The sequence below is a fragment of the Vombatus ursinus genome, unplaced genomic scaffold, assembly GCF_900497805.2.
Source record: "Vombatus ursinus unplaced genomic scaffold, bare-nosed wombat genome assembly UNPS02005659.1, whole genome shotgun sequence".
Lineage (NCBI taxonomy): Eukaryota > Metazoa > Chordata > Mammalia > Diprotodontia > Vombatidae > Vombatus > Vombatus ursinus.
Window position 1 is genome coordinate 18,532,435 of NW_020945437.1, and position 20,434 is coordinate 18,552,868.

General features: G+C 41.0%; 1 protein-coding gene across 1 annotated transcript; it reads left to right on the forward strand.

Annotated features, from left to right (window-relative positions):
- The first annotated feature begins 1,176 nt into the window (after nucleotides 1-1,176).
- KCTD14 (potassium channel tetramerization domain containing 14) lies at nucleotides 1,177-11,541 on the forward strand. Its single transcript, XM_027848350.1, has 2 exons — nucleotides 1,177-1,464; nucleotides 10,649-11,541. Exons 1-2 carry the CDS (start codon nucleotides 1,177-1,179, stop codon nucleotides 11,318-11,320), a joined length of 960 nt encoding a protein of 319 aa, XP_027704151.1. The 3' UTR covers nucleotides 11,321-11,541.
- Nucleotides 11,542-20,434: the final 8,893 nt, after the last annotated feature.

Consider the following 20,434-nt stretch of genomic DNA (forward strand, 5'->3'; position numbering starts at 1 on the left):
CCAAGAATAAGACACTCCATCTCTCAACTCCCAGCATTTTCTCTGGCTGTCTCCCATGCCTGGAATGCTCTCTCTCCTCATCTCATCCTCATTTCCACCTCCTGGCTTCCCTGAAGTCCCAGATAAAGTCCCACCTTCTTCAGGAAACCTGTCCTGATCTCCCTTACTTCCAATGCCTTCCCTCTTTTAATTATTTCTTATTTTTTCTATATAGTTTGATTGTAAATAGTTGTTTGCATGTTCTCTCTCTCATTAGATTGTGAGCTCCTTGAAGCCAAGAACTGTCTTGCTTTCTTACTATCCCCAGTGCTTAGCAGAGTGCCTGGCATGTAGTAGGTGCTAAATAAATGTTAAGTGACTGATTGACGGGAGACCTATTCTACAAATACAAATCTGGGCTCCAACACCTAACCTCACAGGATCATAGATTTAGAGCTAGGATCACAGATTTAGGTAACTGCAACTCAGAGAGATTAAGAGACTTGCCTCAGGTTACACAGGGAGTAAATGGCCAAGTTCAAATTCGAACCCAGGGCCTCCACCTTCAAAACCTGTCCAATTTTCCACGGCATGAAACTATTTATTAATGTGTGACCTTGGGCAAGTCACTATTCATCCCATTATAATGAGTCTTCCTCATCTGTAAAATGGGGATAGATAATAATTGGTGTACTCTACCTCACAGAGCTACTGTGAGGTAGCATTTTTGGAAAGGCCTGTGCACTCTCCTTTTGGGAGACAACGAAGTACCGAAAGAGTACTGGGCCTGTAGCTGAGATGCTGGAATCTGAGCGCTGACATAACACCTTTGGGGCCATGGCTAACTTAAGAAGGTTTATTCTGTAAAACAGGTATTTGAGAGGTACGAGCTTTATAAACTTGAGGAGCAGGGAGAAAGCCGGTAGTTACAGCAATATTCAATACAATATTCAAAAGCGCTGTGATAGCCATAGGGCTCAGCGCTGGAAGGAACCTTGGAATCTCGTCTACATTTTACACATGAGGATGACAGGCAGAGTACAGGCATTCGCTCAAGGTCACAGAGCCAAGTCCTGGACGCAGATCCTCCTGCTTCAGCGGTGCTGGTGCCTGGTCCCGGGCCCCTACACCCCTTACCCTGCCTGTTCTGCCCCAAGAGCAGCAGCTAAGCAGCCTTCTGCAGCTCTTAACGCCCAGATGCTCCTGGCTCTGAGCAGGGGCGGGCAGGACTGCTTCCGCCTCCAGCCTCCTCCCCTAGGCTGCACCCCGCCTCACCTAGCCAGGCTGGACCCCACCCCTCTCACCTGCCTGGGCTGGGCTGGGCTGCCACGGCCGCACCGGCAGCAGCTGGTAGAGCTCGGCCACGCAGGACAAGTGCCAGTCAGTCCGGTCCAGCCCGCGCCCAGTTCGGGGCGCTTCCAGAGAAAAGGGATGAGTTTTATGGCTGAGCCTCGACCCCCGGGGAAGCCTGCGGCGCTACAGACGGTGAGCTCAGCGGGCTGAAGGGACCTGGGGGCCGCGTCCATTCTCGCTCCAGCCTGTGCCTTACTCTCCCTTGGCCCGGGCTGCGGGATGTTCGCTGACACCTTGGCTTTTGGCCACCCCTCTGCTCTCCCTCCCTCTTTCTCTCTCACGTGTGCTCTCTCTTTGGCCAACTCCTCTCTCTCCCCTGCACCTGCAGGCACGTATTCCCACGCACCTCACCCGCACGCAACCACAACTCAGGACTGAGCACACTTACTGCCCTGCGCACTTATTTTCACTCGCCTCTTCCAAGCACACAGGGGCAAGCACTCTGCGCTTCCCTCCAGCTCCTGAAATCTTTTCTTACCAGCCAGGTTGGAGGAGAGACAACCTAAGGGTGCTGCCCTCTCCGGAAGAAGCAGATCCTGACTCCCCATCCCCCCTCCGGCCTGGCCGGGAGAGAGCCCTGTCAGCCCAACTTAATGGCTGTGGCCCTTCAGAATTGTCCAGGCTCTCTGGTTAGGAATTCACCAACGAGAATAAGGAAGTGACTAAAAGCACTTTGGTAAAGCTAAATACAGTAGACATTGCCTCAATGGAATGCCAAAGAGTTTCCTAGTATTGGGGAACAAGCTTTCACTCTTTTGAAAAGGGGAAATAATGGCATGAGACTCACACTGTGCACAGTACCTACCACAGTGTCCCTTTTGTTTTGTAGTCTGAATTTTATCGGGATATCTACTCTAGTCTGTATTGAGCAGCGTTCCCTCCTCTTACTTTGGCTATGGGAGGTTTTTAATGATGTTGATAAAAATTCTCTTGCTAATTTTGTGGAAGAGATTGGACATAGTATTGTTAGGTGGATTTGGCAGTGGTTTAATGGTGGGACCCAAAGAAAAGTCATTAGACGTTTACTGCTACCTTGGAAGGTCTCCAGTAGAGTGTTCTAGGAATCTGGGTTTGCTCTTGTGTTTTCACATTATTATCATTTGAATAAAGGCATAGAAAGTATCACCATCAAATTCACCAATGACCCAAAGCTGGGGTCCTTTGCTAAATGACAATGGTTCAAAAAGATCTCAGTAGGCTAGAACATTGAGCCGCATCCAACAGAATGAAACTCAGTAGGGATAAACAGAAAGTCTTGCACAGTGAGTTAAAAAAGTCAACTCCACAAATACAAGACAGGGGTGGGATGGTTCAGCAACAAATTATCTGAAAAATACAGAGACTTATTGTGAAAACTCAATGGGAGTAAACAGTGTGGTCTAAGGGAAATGTAGCACCCAGGAACAGAAGTGATCATCTGTGCTCTGCTCTGATCAGGCCACATATGGAGTATTGCATTTAATCCTGGGCACCACATTTTAGAGAGGACATTGATAAGCTAGAGAGTACCTAGAGGTGGGCAATCATGAAAGTAAAGGACTGATTAAAGGAAATAGGGATGTTTGTGCAAGAGAAGATCTAGGGAAATATGATGTACCTGGGGACTTAAAGGTCTATCATGTGGAAGATAATACCTAATAATAATAATTGCTAGCATTTTAAGTACCCACTAAGTGCCAGGCACTGTGCTAAGTGCTTTACAGTTGATCCTTACAACAACCTAGGGAGGTAGAAGTTATTATTATCCCCATTTTACAGTTGAGGAAACTGAGGCAACCAGAGGTTAAGTGACTTGCCCAAAGTCACACAGCTGGTAAGTGTCTGAGGTCCTCTTTGAACTCATGTCTCCCTGACTCCCAGCCCACTTCTTCATCCCCTGCCCCACCTCAATGCCTCATAAGGAAGAGGGATTCAACTTTTTCTGATTGGCTATAAAGAAGACTAAGAGTTGTGGGTAGAAGTTGTAAAGGGGCAGATTTAGGCTTGATGTCAGGAAAAACTTTATAACAAATAGAGCTATACAAAAGTGGAATAGACTGCCTTGGGAAAAAATGTTCTCCCTCACATGAGGTTGCCAGGTATACGGCTAGACACCCATTTGTCAGTGTGTGTTGGACCAGACCTTTTAGGTCCCTTTTAACACTGAAATTCTGTGATTTGGAACCAAGTGTGTGTGCGTTGAGTTAAAGAAGTCAGGGAGAACCCACTTCATATAGGTGATACAAAAACAAGGTTGGGTCCTTGGATAATCTCTAAGTTTTTTGCCAGTTCAAACATTTCTGTGATTCTAAAATGTGACTTCACCATGTGTTCCACCTTTACCTGTCTACTTCATATAGGGGATGTAAGGAATAATAAAAAATAACCCTGATTTGGTGCTTTGAGCTTTGTAGTTGAAAGCTATATATGGTTAGCAATGCTCTGTGATTCTTTTTCATATTGCTGTATTATTGTTCAAGTGTGTGGCTTGGGAGGCATACTGCCCAGTCAAGTCCAGAATGGCTTCTCGTAGACAGCTACCTCCTTTTTCCTTCCCTAGGCCCTGTGCTAGTTAGGGTTGCCCATGGTAACACAATTCTCTTGAGCAGTTAGGTTGCATCTGATTTTTTTTTTTTTAATCCAGCATGCTTTGAAGCATTCTTGGCAGCAGCACACTGCAGTTTCTTACACACCCTCCATATGTCCTGTTAGGCTTTGGTTATCTGCAGTTTTGAATCTTTTAGGATGGTGAAGAATATCAACTGTTACAGAGATAATAATAACCAACGTTTATATAGTGCTTTAAGAAAATATATATACACACCACTGAGATCATTTGAGCATCTAAGTAAAACATCATCATTTTGGAGGAAGAAACCATAGACCAAGAAAATAGGATGTCAGAACAGGGCAGCGTCTGAGACTGTAGCAGAAGTGTATCCCTCTGCCTCCTTTCCCTGCTACTTAGCCCAAGGATGAAGGTATATTTTAAACCACAAGAGCTCCTCATAAAGCAAGTTTATAAGATTGATTACTGCTGCATTAAGTACAGCACAGTGATTTTTTTTTGTGGTGGTGAAATATTTTGTTAGCCGTGTACCCCAATACTGTTAAGTAATTCAACTCTATGATCTGGAGTGTTGTTTTAGATTAAAACAGCTCTCTACCAGACATAAGGTCCTCAGACAGTGGGCAGGTTGTGATTTTTCAAGGAACTATAATTTCATTGGGGTAGGTCCTCCTGCTTTTGGTGCAGACTTTAAATCCTCCAATTTTTAGTAGAAAACATGAAGCTCTATGACCAAAATTATTCTCAAAGTGAAACTTCTGACGAAAAGCCTCTCTGTACTTAGCTAGGCTGGTCTTGGATGATAGGCTCACAGTCTATCAGTGGACCAGTTATAATAATTCACATTTATATAGTACTCTAAAGTTTATGAAGCATTTAAAATGTACAAGAAGCTTTCCCCAACCCTTCTTAATTCCAGGGCCTTTACTCTTTTGATTATTTCCAGTTCATTCTGTCTGTAGCTTATTTGTACATACTTGTATGGTGTCTCCTCCATTAAATTGTAAGCTCTTTGAGGGCAGGGGCTGTCTTTTGCTACTTTTTCTATCTCCAGTAATTAGCACAGTACCTGGCACATAGTGGGAGTTTAATAAATGTTGATTGATTGAAATAAAACATTAAATATCTGCTAAGGGCCTACAAAGTGTTCTACAAGGCTTCTTGTAGAAGGTGGAATTTTAGTTGAGATTTAAAGGAATCATGGGGATCAGTAGTCACAGCAGAGAAGGGAGATTGTTTTAGGCAAGGGGGATATGCCTGAAGCTGAGAGATCTTGTTTTTCTGAAAAGCCTGGAGGCCAGTGTCACCAGATCAAAAAGAGCACATGTAGGAGAGTAAGGTGAAAGAAGACTGGAAAGGTAGGAGGGGGTTAGGTTATAAAGGGCTTAGAATGACGGAGTATTTTGTATTTTCTCCTGGAGGCAATAAGAAGCCACTGACATTTATTGAGTAGAGAGGTGACATGATCAGACTCAAGTTTTAGGAAAATGACTTTAGTGGCTGACTAGAGGATGGACTAGAGTGGGGAGAGACTTGAGGCAAGGGATTGAAATAACCAAGGCATGAGGTGATGGGCCTGCACCAGAGTGGTGACTGTGTCAGAGAAGAGAGCGGGGCAGATGTTGCAAAGGTGAAATCAACAGGCCTCGGCAACAGCTTGGATATGGAGAGTGAGAGATCATGAGGAATCCAGGATGACTCCTAGGTTGTGAGCTGGGAGGATGGTGTTGCCCTCTACAGTAAGAGGTAAGGTTGGAGGGAGGGAGGGTTTGGGGGAAAGATAATCAGCTCTGTTTTGGACATAATGAGTTTAATATGTCTACTGGACATCCAGTTCAAGATGTCTGAAAGGCTATTGGAAATATAAGATTGGAGGTCGGCAGAGATATTGGGGCAAGAAAGTTAGATTTGAGAATCATCAGCATAGAGATAGTAATTAAATCCATGGGAGCTGATGCAATCACCAAGTAAAGTAGTTTGAAGGAAGAAGAGAAGAAGGCCCAGGACAGAACCCTGAGGGACACCTATGGTTAAGGGGCATGCTCTGGAAAGGATCCAGTAAAGGAAACAGAGAAGGAGTGGTCAGATAGGTAAGAGGAAAACCAGAAGAGAGCAGTTTCCTGAACACCTAGAGAGAAGAGAGTATCAAGGAGGAGAGAGTGATCAGCAGTATCCAAGGCTGCAGAGAGGTCAGAGAGAATGAGGACTGAGAAAAGGCCATTGGTTTTGGCAACTAAGAGGTCATTAGGAACTTTGGTGAGAACAGTTTCAGTGGAATGATATGGTCAGAAACCAGATTGTAAGGTGTTAGAAAGAGAAAAAGGAAACTGGAGGCACATATTTTAATAGCCTTTTTAAGGCATTTAGCTACAAAGGGCAGAAGAGATCTAGGATGATAATTAGCAGAGATGGCAGGATCAAGTGAGAGTTTTTTCAGGATAGAGGAGACATGGACATGTTTGTAGGCAGTAGGAAATGAACCAGCAGAGAGGGAGAAATTGAAGACAAGTGAAAGAGTAGGGATGACAGAGGGGGTAATCTTTTGAAGGAGACAGGTTGGAATGAGATTGCTTTAGCAGGTAGAGAGGTTAGACTTGGTAAGGAATAAGACCATTTTATCATGTGAAACACGGGAGAAGGAGGAGAAAGTGGCAGAAAGTACCTGAGTAATAGATGAGGAAGAGGGGAAAAGAGGGAGTTCATCATGAATGGCCTCAATTTTTTCATAAAATATGAATTGTCAGTTGAGAAGGAAGAGGGAAGGGGAAACCATGCAGGGTTTGAAGAGGGATGAAAAGGTTTGAAAGAGCTGCTGTGGAGAGTGGGATAGTGAGTTGATAAGGCAAGTTGAGAAGGATTGCCTAGCAGCAGTGAAGGCCCAGTTGAGGTGGTATAACATTAATTTGTAATGGACCAAGTCAGAACAGTTGTGTGATTTTCTCCACCTTTGTTCAGCAGTATTTTGTGTGTGACTGAGGTAGGGTAGAGGAGTAGCTCGTGGGAAGGAAGTAGGTTGTGAGTAATAATGGCTAGGGTATTTGAGGGAGAATCAGTATGTTTGTTGAAGTCTCCTAGTATGCGGGCAGGAGTTGGAGAGGAAAGAAAAATTATAAGCCAGGTATAAAATTCATTGAAGAGGGAAGAGAAATGACCTGGGCCAGGGCTGGGAGTGGGGAGAAGGGGAGGATCTATAGACAGCAGCTACCAGGATTCTGACTGGGTAGTAGATATGAATAGCATGAATCTCAAAGGAAGAGAGGTTATTGATTGATGGAGGAAGGAGGAGAACCTAGAAGTGGCAATAGAGAGCATAGAGTATTCCAACTCCCCTGCCTAGACCAGTGAGCCAAGGAAAATGAGTAAAGGTGCAGCTAGTACAGGGAGGCTGTGTCATCATGGGGCAGCTAGGTTTTAATAAGAGCTAATAGATGGAAGGAGTGGGAGAAAAATAGATTTAAGATGACGGGAAGTTTACTACCTATAGAACAGGTATTTCAGAGGGCACAAATTTTTATCTCCATTTTATATGGAGATAACCAGTCTCAGAGAACTTAAATGGTTTACTCATGGTTACCCAGCTAATAACATGCTGTTAGAGCCAGGATATGAACTCAGTTCTCTTCAGACTCTAGATGTATTTCTTTTTTCACTATCCTACACTATCTCCGAAATACACAGGGCCTTTGCAGCTTGGTACTACCTGCTGAGGCCTGTGTTTTGTGTGTGTGTGTGTGTGTGTGTGTGTGTGTGTGTAGAAAGTGACTTGCCCAGGGTCACACAGCTACTAAGTGTCAAGTGTCTGAGGTCAGATTTGAACTCAGGTCCTCCTGACTCCAGGGCTGGTGCTCTATCCACTAGACCACCTAGCGGCCCCTCCTTTTATGTCTTTGTTTGGCAATGACTCCTTCTGTCCTTCTGCATCCCTGTTGCTGGCTCCTCTTCTCCTGGAGTGGGGCTACGTGGATGCACTAACCTTCTTCCAGATTCTTGTCTCTGATTCTGCATGGGATTGTATCGCCACATTGTCTATACCTCCATCTGGCACTGGTTCCTCCTTTCCTGAGATGACCTCTCTTTTAAAGGCCAAGACTAAGGCCTCTATCAGATGTGATTTTCATCATCAGTGTCATGTCAGCTAACTCAGAACCTAAGAACTTGAGTTAAGACCAGAGCAGACCATGCTAATGGGCAACACAGAAGGAGGGAACATGCATTTACTAAACACCTATGTGCCAGGAACGGTACAAAGTGTTTTAGAAATATTATTTCATTTGATCCTCACAGCAACCCTAGGAGGTATGTGCTATTATTATCTCCATTTTACAGTTGAGGAAACTGAGACAAACAGAGGTTAAGTGACTTATCTAGGGTTACACGCTAGTAAGTGTCTGAGGCCAGATTTTCCTGATTCCAAGTCCAGTGCTCCAATTACCCAGCTGTCCAGGACTCAGACACCTTGTCAAGAAGGCAGAAGGGGAACAAGGCATTTACCTACCTCCTCCTGAAACATTCATGGGACACCTCCCGTATTCCTATTAGAAGAACATCCTTGCTGTGATCATTTGTACAAGTTCATATATGATTCATTTCCTAAATTTTATATGCTTGCTTTTCCGAGCTAATATTAATTCTGAATTTCAACTTTTCATTCTCAAGGAAAATATTCATTGGCCCTAAGCTGAGAGCACAAGTTTAAAAAAAAAAAACAAGCCCCAGTATTTCCTGTTATTCTAATTTCATGTGAGTGTAGTAGATACTTGTTTAGCAATGGCTTCAAGTTTTGTCTGGTCTTGGAACATCTTAAATCCTGGGCCTTTCTTCTGCTTGCTCTCTTCCATATGTGTGACATTGTCACCTCCTTTTTGGTGAAAATCCCTCCTCTTTTGGTTTCCCCTGATACAACACTTCCCTGGTTTTTCTCCTCTCTCTGATTGGTTTCCTGGCTCATTTATCTCCTTTTGGCCCCAGACTTTGGACATTCCACAAAGTTTGGTTCTTAACTCTGCACCAAGACAAGGCATTCCAAATAAAGTCCTATGTCTATTTCTACAAGTTCCCTTTCACTTGAGAATGATTCTTGGTGACTGAGGGACTCTATTTTTGACCAGGAATATAAATGGAGGTACCCTCAGGAGGGGATCTCAGGAACTAGATTCTGGTCCTGGTTTCACAGCTGTCTTGCTATGGAAGCCTAAGTGACTCATTTTGTCTCTGGGTCTCTTTTTCCCATGCTAATGAGCATGGTGCCTGTTCCTACTGATAATCTACTTATAAATCAGTACCTAGGTTTATAGCTTATATGGCCTACATTTATAGTGCTTTAAGAGTGATAAAGGTTGGGGCAGCTGGATGGCGCAGTGGATAAAGCTCTGGCCTTGGAGTCAAGAGGACCTGAGTTCAAATATGATCTCAAACACTTGACACTTAACTAGCTGTGTGACTTTGGACGAGTCACTTAACCCCAATTGCCTCACACCAAAAAAGAAAAAAAAAGTGATAAAGGTCCTTTCCTCATCACATTCCTATGAAGTAGGTAGTATAATTATCTCAGAATCACAGAAGTTAAAAATGGGAAAGGTTCTCTGAGGTTTTCTAGTATAATCCACATACCACACACTCTCTATAGATACTCTCCATATACCATATACTCTTTATACCATACATACTTCTTCCAGTCTTTGACTTTAGACTTCCAGTAAGGAGGAACTCATGAATTGTGGAACAGTGGAAAGAGATTCTGGAGTCAGAGGACCTGAGTTCAAACCCTGTTTTTGAAACTACCTGTGTGACCTTAAACAAGTCATTTAACCTCCTTGGGCCTCATTTTCCTCATTTGTATGAGATTACACTAGAGATGGTCTCTGAGGTCAACTTTAGCTCCAGACCTATGATGCTATTACCTCCTGGGGCAACCAGTCCAGCTTTTTGATAGCCCTAATTGTTAGGAAGTTCTCCCTTATGCTAAATCTAAATTTCTCTCTTTGCTACGTCCATCCTTTACTCATAGTTCTGCCCTCTAGGGCCAAGCAGAAAAAGACTATTCTTTCTTCCATATCACAGTACTTGAAATACTTGAAGATAGCTATGAGTTCTCCCCTCATCATTATTCTCCAAGTTAAATATCCCTAATTCCTTTAACTGATCCTTCTAAGACATTATAAACATCCTAATCATCCTCCTCTGTTCACATATCAGCTTGTCAATGTATGTTCTAAAATGTGATACCCAGAACTGAACACAATACTCTAGATGTAGTCTGACTGAGGCAGATTGTATAAAGGAGGACCACATAAACTGCCTAGTTTAGGACACTATGCCTCTCTAAGCATAGCCTCAGATTGCATTAATTTCCTTGCTGCCATATCACACTGTTGACTTTTATTGAGTTTCCAGTTCACTAAGACCCCAAGATCTTTTTCAAATTATTTCTAGCTAGCTATACCTCCTTCTTCTTAACACTTGTGAACTTGATTTTTTGGTAATCAAAGTGTAAGACTTTACATCAATCCCTATTAAATTTCATTTTATTATTCTTCCTAGTTTCTTTTTAAAAATCCAACAAATTATGGGACAGAGAATCAGAGAGATTGGGTGATTTCCCCAGGATGTTTATACTTTATATACTCCCAGCTAGAATCTTATACTTGAACTCAAAGATTAGTGCTCATTCTGCCACACTATAGATTATATTTTGCAAATAAAAAAGGAAATGTCATGAAATCATTGGGTGAAATCAAGGTGCTAATAATCCTCTCTGATTATCTACAGATGTCACTTGTTGTTGAACTGAATGTGGGGGGCGAACTGTACACCACCACTGTGGGCACCCTGAAAAAATTCCCAGGCTCCAAGCTGGCAGAAATGTTCAACACAGCCAAGCCTCCTCGGCCTGACTCCCAAGGCAGAATCTTCATTGATCGACCAGGCACCCATTTTCGGCCCATCCTAGAATATCTCCGCAGTGGGCAGCTGCCTACACAGAGCATCCCAGAGGTATATAGAGAAGCCCAGTATTATGAGATCCAACCCCTGGTTAAGCTCCTAGAGGAGACACCCCAGATCTTTGGTGAGCAGGTAGCCAGGAAGCAGTTCTTGCTCCGAGTACCAGGATACAATGAGAACCTTGAGCTCATGATCCGGATTGCCAGAGCAGAGGCTGTGGCAGCTCGATGTTCTGGTGTAATGGTATGTGCAGTGCGGACCGAGGAGGATGCCGCTCGCTGCCTTGATACCTTACAGACTCTGGAGACAGACAAGAGATCAGTGGTCAAGTTCGGGCCCTGGAAGGCATCGCCAGCCATCACTGACTTGTTGGATTGTGTCAAAATGGACATTGAAGCTCAGGGGTACTGTGTTTCTTACCAGCCCTGTGTGACTGAGAAGGGATTCCGAATCAAGTCCTCTGATTACTTTTATAAATTCACTTTCACCTGGTGGTGACCCCTCAGTGGTCTAAGGATTGATACTTTTGACTAGAGATGGGTGCTTATAGAAAAAGAAAGTGTTAAAACATTTAAGTGAAATAAATTAAATAAAAACTATAGCATAAACATTCTGAATTTTTTCATGACAAAGAGGAGACAATGTAGTTGGTAGTCAGCACTAGAGAAGTAGGAAAAGTAGGTGAGTAGGCCTGGGCCCTCTTTCTGATTTTGTCTGTAACATTGGGCATATTTCTCCAATTCTCTGTACTTTTTTTTTCCTCTATAAAAATATGAGTATGTATATTATATATATATGTATACACATACATATATCCATATAATCCAATTGTATATGTTTACATACACAAAATATGGTGAGGACAAATGAGAAAGAATTGGACTGGATTGTCTCTAAGATCTTTTCCAATTCTGATGTTCTGTGTTCTGCTTTCCAATATTATGTGATTTAAAGTCTCTTACATCTCTGACATACTATGATTCTAATATTTTTAAATACTTATAGTTCACCAGAGAAAGGTCCTATGTGAATGATAAATATAAAATACCAAAATCCTCTTTATATCGCTAGCCTTTTTGAAGTGGACAGTAAAAAGAGGATTTCTCTCCTCATTTAGCTTTGTTTTGTTTTGTTCTCTATGAAATGACTGCTGAAAGCTTCTTAATTGTCTCCCTCTTTTCCCTGGAGCAAAACACGTCTTACTTTGCCAGTAGTATGGAATCAATACTGCTTCTAAGAATGGCCAGGCAGGTTTCAGCTCAGAAATACTGTCTTTGATCTTGTTCTAAGAAACAGAAAGGCTGCAAGCACTTTAGACCAACAGGTAATGAGAACAGTGACCCATTTCCCAAACCCATTTCCACACACATTTGTGTGATGGAGCAGCCACATCACAAAAGGATTCCTTGAAAGATCATTTTCTGACTATTGACTTCACTGTAAAGCAAAACTCAAAAGTAGAGCAATATTTGAGCTTATCTTGAGCATACGTGACTTAATGAAAATTCAAAAATTCTGTTTTTAACCACAGCAGCTTGATATTGGTGTTGGCAGTTTTAAGTCTACAAATTCATTTTAAAAATTGCTGAACTCTGAAAATAATACCAGTTCAAGACAACTGATTACTTACTCGTGGTACCGTTAACTGTAGATTTTGAGGAATAAAAATTGATAAAGGATGGTGGTCTTTCAAATTAAAATCTCTGATTGCTCACAGTGATTATGTAATAGGGTTGTTTATAGCATATTACTATTCAGTAATTGTGACTGTGTTGGGGGTTATTCATTCTGCTTTATTGGTTTTCTTTTGATATTCTCTTTTTTTGTTAATATAGTTAAATAGCTGGAGTGTTGATGACAACAATAATGGCTTACATTCATATAGTATTTAAGGTTTATAAAGTTCTTTCCTCAAAACCACAAGAGATGACACAGCTTGGTGGACCTGGGAAAACTGGGTTCTAGTCCTGGCTCTGCTAAGTACTGTGTCACCTGGAACAAGTCACCTTAACCTGTCTAAATCTATTTCTGCATCTATAAAATAACATACTCCCTCACTCATAAGAGTGTTATAATAATAATAGCTCATAGTTCTTTAAAGTACAAAACATTTTCCTAGTAACAGTAGAAAAGCAACTTGGAATTAGTGGATAAAAGTGCTGGTCCTGGAATTGGGAAGACCTGAGGTTCTTGGGTTTTCTTGGCTTTGGGTTCTCTTCCTATGTGTCTGACTATTCCTCAATTTCTTTTGCAGGTTCTTCACTCATGGTGTGTTCACTAACCCCTGTGAACCCTAAGGCTCTAACTTTCTCTTTTTGTTCTATACCATCTCACTGAGAAGCTAAGTGGTGCAGTGTATTTGGCTTGGAGCCAGGAAAACCCAAGTTCAAATCCTACCTCAGACACTTATTAGCTGTGTGGCCCTGGACAAATCATTTAACTTCTTAATAGCACCTACTTTACAGGGTTGTTGTGAGGGTCAAATGAGATAACAGATGTAAAATGCTTTGCAAACCTTAAAGCAGTATATAAATGCTAGCTCTTACTATATTATGTACTTATTTACATGTTATCTCCCCCATTAGAAAGTACGTCCTTAAAGATGAGTCTTTTTTGCTTTTCTTTGCATCCTCAGCAAAAATGCTTGCTTACTGACTGACCAAAACTTGCCTCCATCCCTAACTAGCCATGGGGAAGTCACTTAACAACTCTAAGTCTCAGTATTTTCCTTAAAATGGTGATAGTACCTGTAGTACCTAACAGGTTTATTGTGAAGTTCCATTCCTTCAAGCTAACATCCTTTATCTCTCCTCACTTTTTCAGTCAAACTCATGGAAAATTCCACTCCACAAGTTGTCTGCACTTTCATTCAGTTCTCAACCCTTTGCAATATAACTTCTGCCCTCAGCACTCAACTAAAATAGCCCTCTCTAAGTTATGAGTGATCTCTTAATTGTCAAATCCATGGCATTTTTAGTCCTCAACTTTTTTGACCTCTTTGCATCTTGAAAATGTTGACCTCCTCCTTGACCCCTTGGTCCAGTATACACTCTCCTCTCTGGCTTTTCCTCCCACCTCTGCTTTATGTACTGCTTACATTCTTAGGAAGATAATACGCAAATAAATAGGTGTATACAAGATACATAAAGAGTAGATGGAAGGAAACTTTAAAGGGGAGGATTCCAGTAGGAGGGGAGACAAGTAAAGGCCCCCAAAAGAAAGTGACATTTGAATTTGGTCTTTAAGGAAGTGAAGGATTTTCATACTCAAGGCAAATGCAGGAGATAAGAGTAGTATTTGTCCTGTCTGTGGAACATTAAGTTAACTAGTACAGCTAAATTATAGAATAAATGGAGGGAAGTAAAGTCTAAGAAGAATGAAAAGGTAGGTAAGGGCCAGGGTGTGCAGAGCTTTAAATGCTAAACACTGGATTTCATATTTGCTCCTATAGGTATTAGGGAACCACTAGAGTTTGAGTGGAGTAACTTGTTAAGACCTATGCCTTAGGGAAATCCCCTTGGTAACTCTGTGGAGGCTGGATTGGAGTAGGGAAACCAATTAGAAGACTATTGCAATAGTCTAGGTGAGAGGTATTTACCTGAACTAGGGTGGTAGCTGTGTGAGTGAAGAGGTTGTGAAGGTAAAAATGACAAAATTTGACAAGTAATTAAATATGTGGGGTGAGGGTGAAGAGTTGAGGATGACACTGAGGTTATGGGTATGGGTAACTGGAGTGGTGGTACCCTCAAGAGCAATAGGGAAGTTGAGAAAAGGAGTGTGAGAAGGAAAGAATGAGTTGCTTTGGAAATGTTTATGTTTAAGAGATTTATAGGATATCCAGTTTGAAATGTTCAATGGACAGTTAGCAATGTGAGCCTGGAACTCAAAACAGAGATTGGGACTGGATCTATCTATCTGGTAATCATCTACATAAATAATTAAATCTATGGAAGGTGATGAGATCATCAAGTGAGATAGTATGGCGAGCAAAGAGACTCCAGGACACAGCCTTGGGTTGCAATATAGTTAGTGGAAATAACTTGGATGAAAATGTAGCAAAGACTGAGAAAAAGTTATGATACAGATAGCAACAGAGCCATGGCTTTGTACAGTTGGTTCCCTATGCCTGGAATGTACTCCTTCATTTCTGCCTCTTATAATCCCTATCTTCCTTCAAGGCTCATCTCAAACACCACCTCCTACAGAAGAACAGATACTCCAAATAAAGTTGCCAGTGCCCTCTCCTCTGGAAATTGCATTATCTCACACACACACACACACACACACACACACACACACACACACACTTACATATCTTTGTATATGTTGTTTCCTCTGGTAGACTGTAAGTTCCTTTAGGCTAGAGACTATTAATTTTTGTATTGTACCCTCTGGGCCTAGTAGAGTGCCTGGCACATTTTAAGTGCTTAATAACAAATGCTTGTTGAATAATGTATGTAAAATGACTTTCAAATTATAAAATGCTATAGAAATGTTATAATTCCTCTTTCTCATCATCTTTTTCTCATCTCTTGACTGTGTCAGGAATCTGTATCAAGAATAATAAAGGAGAAAATTTTCAAAAGATCAAGAAAAGCCAACTTTCAGGGTATCCAGAATAGAAATTTTAACTTCAGTTACCAGAAAACATTGCTTTATCTTCACATGGTCAAACCTGACAGTTCTAGGCCTACTAGTAAGAGGCTTTGGATAAGTCTCACAAACGGTTACCAGGTCTATTTCTTCTAAACTGAGAGGATTGAATTGTATATTTCTAAGATCTTGTTCAATGTCAATATCCTCTGATACACATTTTTGTTTTGCAGCTCTAACCAGGATCCTATTTTGTACATACCCATTAGAAAAAAAAAATTATTAAGTGCTCACTATGTGTTGAACACTGCGTTAAGAGCTAAGGACAGAAACAGAAAAATCAAGGTAGATCCTCTCAAAGAGCTCACATTTGAATAGGGTGAGAAAATACATGGTCAGTTAGTATTTCATTTCTGGCCAGCAATGAAGCAAGGCAGATGGTCACTCATCAAGGGAATATGCTTTTGTGGGGAAGAATTCTAATGGAGATTCTTGGAGTGACGGTGCACCTCTGCAACGTAGAACCTATGAGTAAATCTGATATACTACTTTTCCTGCCAAATTTTCCCCCTATAAGGAGTAACTCAACTTTCCATAGGAAAACAGATCCAGGTCCTTGTTCTTTTGGGTATGACCACTGGATGCATAACTGGACTCATGAGGACTAATGCATTTGTATTGTGTGAGAAACTAGTTTGGGGAAACAGTAGAGGAGGAAGTACCAGATGTTCCTGACTCTATCTCCAATTGGGACTCGTGTACCCTTGATTTGGATTAAGCGAGATGCCGTTTATTACTCCTTCCTACAAGACACAGGAGCTGAAGATTGGAGAAGGGGTTGCTCTCTCCTACTCCACTCTAACCCCTAAGTTGGCTGCTCTTTACGTAACATCATGGAGGCATATCTGCTTCATTCACAGAACATGACTGTTTCATATTTTGTTTTTTATCCATAGTTCCATTGCACACAATAAGCAATTAATAGATGCGTGTTGATTTCAATCACTCATCAAGCATGAAATGCCTTCCACAGGCAGAATAATGAGCTAAGTGAAAAGGCTACAAAGATAGGATTTGGATTCTGTTTTCAAGCAACTTATGACATAATAGGGAGAACAAATACACAAATAATTATGATACAAAGAAAAATCAGCTAAGAGTAAAGGAAAGGTCCAGCCAAATTGTTTAACAATGATGAAGATTCTAGCAATATAACTTTGTATATCTGGAGAGATACACTTTTATTTGCCAATTAAATAAAACTTTTCTAGGGACGCACCTATAATTGAAAACAACCTGCCACAATTACCTTTCTTATGCTGGAAAGAGTAGATTGTACCAACAGCTGTTTCCCATTTCTATAATGCTTTGAGATTCAGAGTATACTTCCAAAAACTCTGCAATGATGAAAAGATTATTTGCATTTCATGCATAAGAAAATTGAGGTTTAGAAGTGAAGTGACTTGGGTTCCACTTTCAGGAGTAAGAAGTAAGTCGCTCTCACCCTCCCTCATTAACCTCTGAAAGTCCAGAAAATATCACTCCAGGAAAAACCCTGAGCCAGCAAAAAGACAGGGCACAGCAGTCTTGTATCCCAGGAAGCTTGGGGGATTAATGGGAAAGGCTCCTCTTGTTCTGGGGGAGCGGCCTCTATACCTCCCGTATAGGACTGGAGGTGTCCCAGCAAGCCAGTGGCAAGCCCCACCTCAGCATACCAGGGGGAGGTCCTGAGACCCAGGTTGGAGAGCAGGCAAGTGCCAATACCAGAACCCCCGAGAGCCTCAATACAGGAAGGGAAACTGGTAGACACCAGATCAGAAAAACATCATGGGCAATGGAGTTCTCTAGCAGCAAAATCACCGGTGCCTCACCACAACTCTGGGAAGCACAACTCCAGAAGGCAAAACTCCAGGCTGACAGAAATCCATCAGCATCGAAACATCCCTGTGCAAGACCTGAACCAGCAGGAGCCAAACATTCAAGTTTGAGGCCCCAGTGATCAGGAAAAGAAGCTTGGGTAAGTGTCCCCTTCACTCCAGCAGGAGAACTCAACATTTTTGTTTTTTTAAGTCAAGAAATAGGCAAACACCATGAACAAAAAGCAGAAACAGAAAATGACCATAGATTCTTATTTTTGAGAAAGGGAAGATCAAGGCACAAATTCAGAAGAGGACAACTTTATTAATATACCCACATATGAAATGATCTCAAGCCCAAAAAGCCTTCTTTGAAGAGCTCAAGAAGGATTTATTTGTTTATTTATTTTTGGTAAGGCAATTGGGGTTAAGTGACTTGCCCAAGGTCACACAGCTAGTACATGTCAAGTGTTTGGTCTGAAAGAAGGATTTTAAAAGCTAAATAAAAGAGGTAGAAGAAAAAATTGGGAAAAGAAATGAGAAGTTTTCAAGAGAGAGTCAATAGCTTGGAAAAGGAAGGACAAAAATTAATTGTGGAAAACAAGTCCTTAAAAAGTAGAATTGGCCAAATGGAAAAGGAGGCACAAAAACTCACTGAAGAGAACTCCTTAAAAAGTAAAATGGGCCAAATGGAAAAGGAGGTACAAAATCTAATAGAAGAAAACGTCTCCTTAAAAATTAGAAAGCAATGGGCAGCTAGGTGGTGCAGTGGATAGAGCACCGGCCCTGTCAGGAAGACCCGAGTTCAAATCCAGCCTCAGACCAAACACTTGACACTTACTAGCTGTGTGACCTTGGGCAAGTCACTTAACTCCAACTGCCTTTAAAAAAAAAAATTATAAAGCAGCAAATGGAAGCTAATGACTCTATGAGAGCAAAAATCAGTCAAACAGAAACAAAAGAATGAAAAAATACAAGAAAACATAAAATACCTCATTGGTAAAACAACTGACCTGTAAAGTAGATCCAGGATTGGTTTAACTAAAAACCATGATAAAAAAAAAGAGCCTGGACAACATCCTTCAGGAAATCATCAAAGAAAACTGCCCTGATGTCCTAGGACCACAGGGTAAATTAGTCATCAAAAGAATCCACCGATCACCTCCTGAAAGAGATCCCAAATTGAAAATGCCGAGGAATATAACAACTAAATTCCAAAATTACCAGATCAAAGAGAAAATACTGCAAACAGCCAGAAAAAAAAAAACAAAACAATTTAAATATCATGGAACCACAGTTAAGATTACGCAGGACCTTGCAGCTTCTACATTAAAAGATTGGAGGGTGTGAAATACAATATTCCGTAAGGCAAAGGAGCTTGGATTACAACCAAGGATCAAATACCCAGCAAAACCAAGTATAATCTTTCAGGGGAGGAGACAGATATTCAATGAAATAGGGGACTTCCAAACCTTCCTGATGAAAAGATCAGAGTTCAACAGAAAATTTGACCTTCAAATATAAGACTCGAAAGAGGCATAAAAAGGTAAACAGGAAAGAAAAAAAAACATATTATTAATAAGGACAAACTGTTTATATCCCAACCAGGGAAGATGACACTTGTAACTCTTTTTTTATGTTTGTTTTTTTATTTTTTATTAATTTATTTTGATTTATCAACAATCACTTCCATATGCTTTTGAGTTTAAAACTTTCCTCCCCCTTTCTCCCCACCAGCCTCCCCAAGACGGTGCACAATCTGATATAGGCTATACATATACATTCCTATTAAACATATTTTCACATTAGTGATATTGTAAGTAAAAATTAGAAACAATAGAAAGAACTACCAGAAAGAGGAAATAAAACTCAACAGAAAAGAAAAAAAATAGCAATTCAAATTCCATAGTTCTTTCTTTGGATGTGGATAGCATTTTCCATCATGAGGCTTTTGGAGATGTCTTATATCTTTGCATTGCTGGGAACGGTTAAGTTTAGCAATATTAGTCATCATACAACATGGTTGTTATTGTGTATAACGTTCTCTTGGTTCTGCTCACTTCACTCAGCATCAGACCATACAAGTCTTTCCAGGTTTTTCTGAAGTCAGCCTGTTCACCATTTCTTGTAGCACAATAGTATTCCATTACATTCATATACCACAACTTGCTCAGCTATTCTCCAATTGATGGGCATCCTCTCAATTTCCAACTCTTTGCTGCCACGAAAAGAGCTGCTATGAATATTTTTGTACATGTAGTTCCTTTTCCCGTTTTTATAATCTCTTTGGGATAGAGACCTAAAAGTGGAATTGCTAGGTCAAAGGGTATATACATTTTTATAGCCCTTTGGGCATAGTTCCAAATTGCTCTCCAAAATGGTTGGATCATTTCACAACTCCACCAACAATGGATCTGTGTTCCAATTTTCCCACATCTTCTCCAACATTTATCATTTTCCTGTTTTGTCATGTTGGCCAATCTGATAGGTGTGATGTGGTACTTCAGAGTTGTTTTAATTTGCATTTCTCTAATCAGTAGTGATTTAGAGCATTTTTTCATATGACTATAGATGGCTTTAATTTCTTCATCTGAGAACTGCCTGTTTATCCTTTAACCATTTCTCAATTGGGGAATGACTTGACACTTGTAACTCTTAAGAACTGTAATGTCATTATGACATTTAAAAGGAAGTATACTTAGACAGAGGGTGTGGGTTTAAATTGACTTTGGTGTGATGGTAAAAACCTAATTAAGTGGTGAAAAGGGATTGTATTGGGAGAAGAAAAAAGGAGGAGGCAGACAAGGATAAAATATATCACATGAAAAGGCACAAAAACCAAATATAGTAGAGGGAAAGAAAGGAGAGAGGTGAGCATTGTTCGAACCTTACTCTCATTAGATTTGGTTCAAAAAGGGAATAACATAATCAGGTATAGAAATCTAATTTACCCTATAGGAAGTAGAAAGGATAAAGGGAAAAGAAAAGGAAGGGGGGCTAATAGAAGGGAGGGCAGACTGAGGGAGGTGGTGGTCAAAAGCAAAACTTACTGAGGGGGGAAAGGGAAAAAGGAGAGAAAAAAGCTTAAACGAGGAGGGGGGAGAGGAATAGGATGTAGAAGAAGACACAAATAGTAATCCTAACTGTGAATGTGAATGGGATG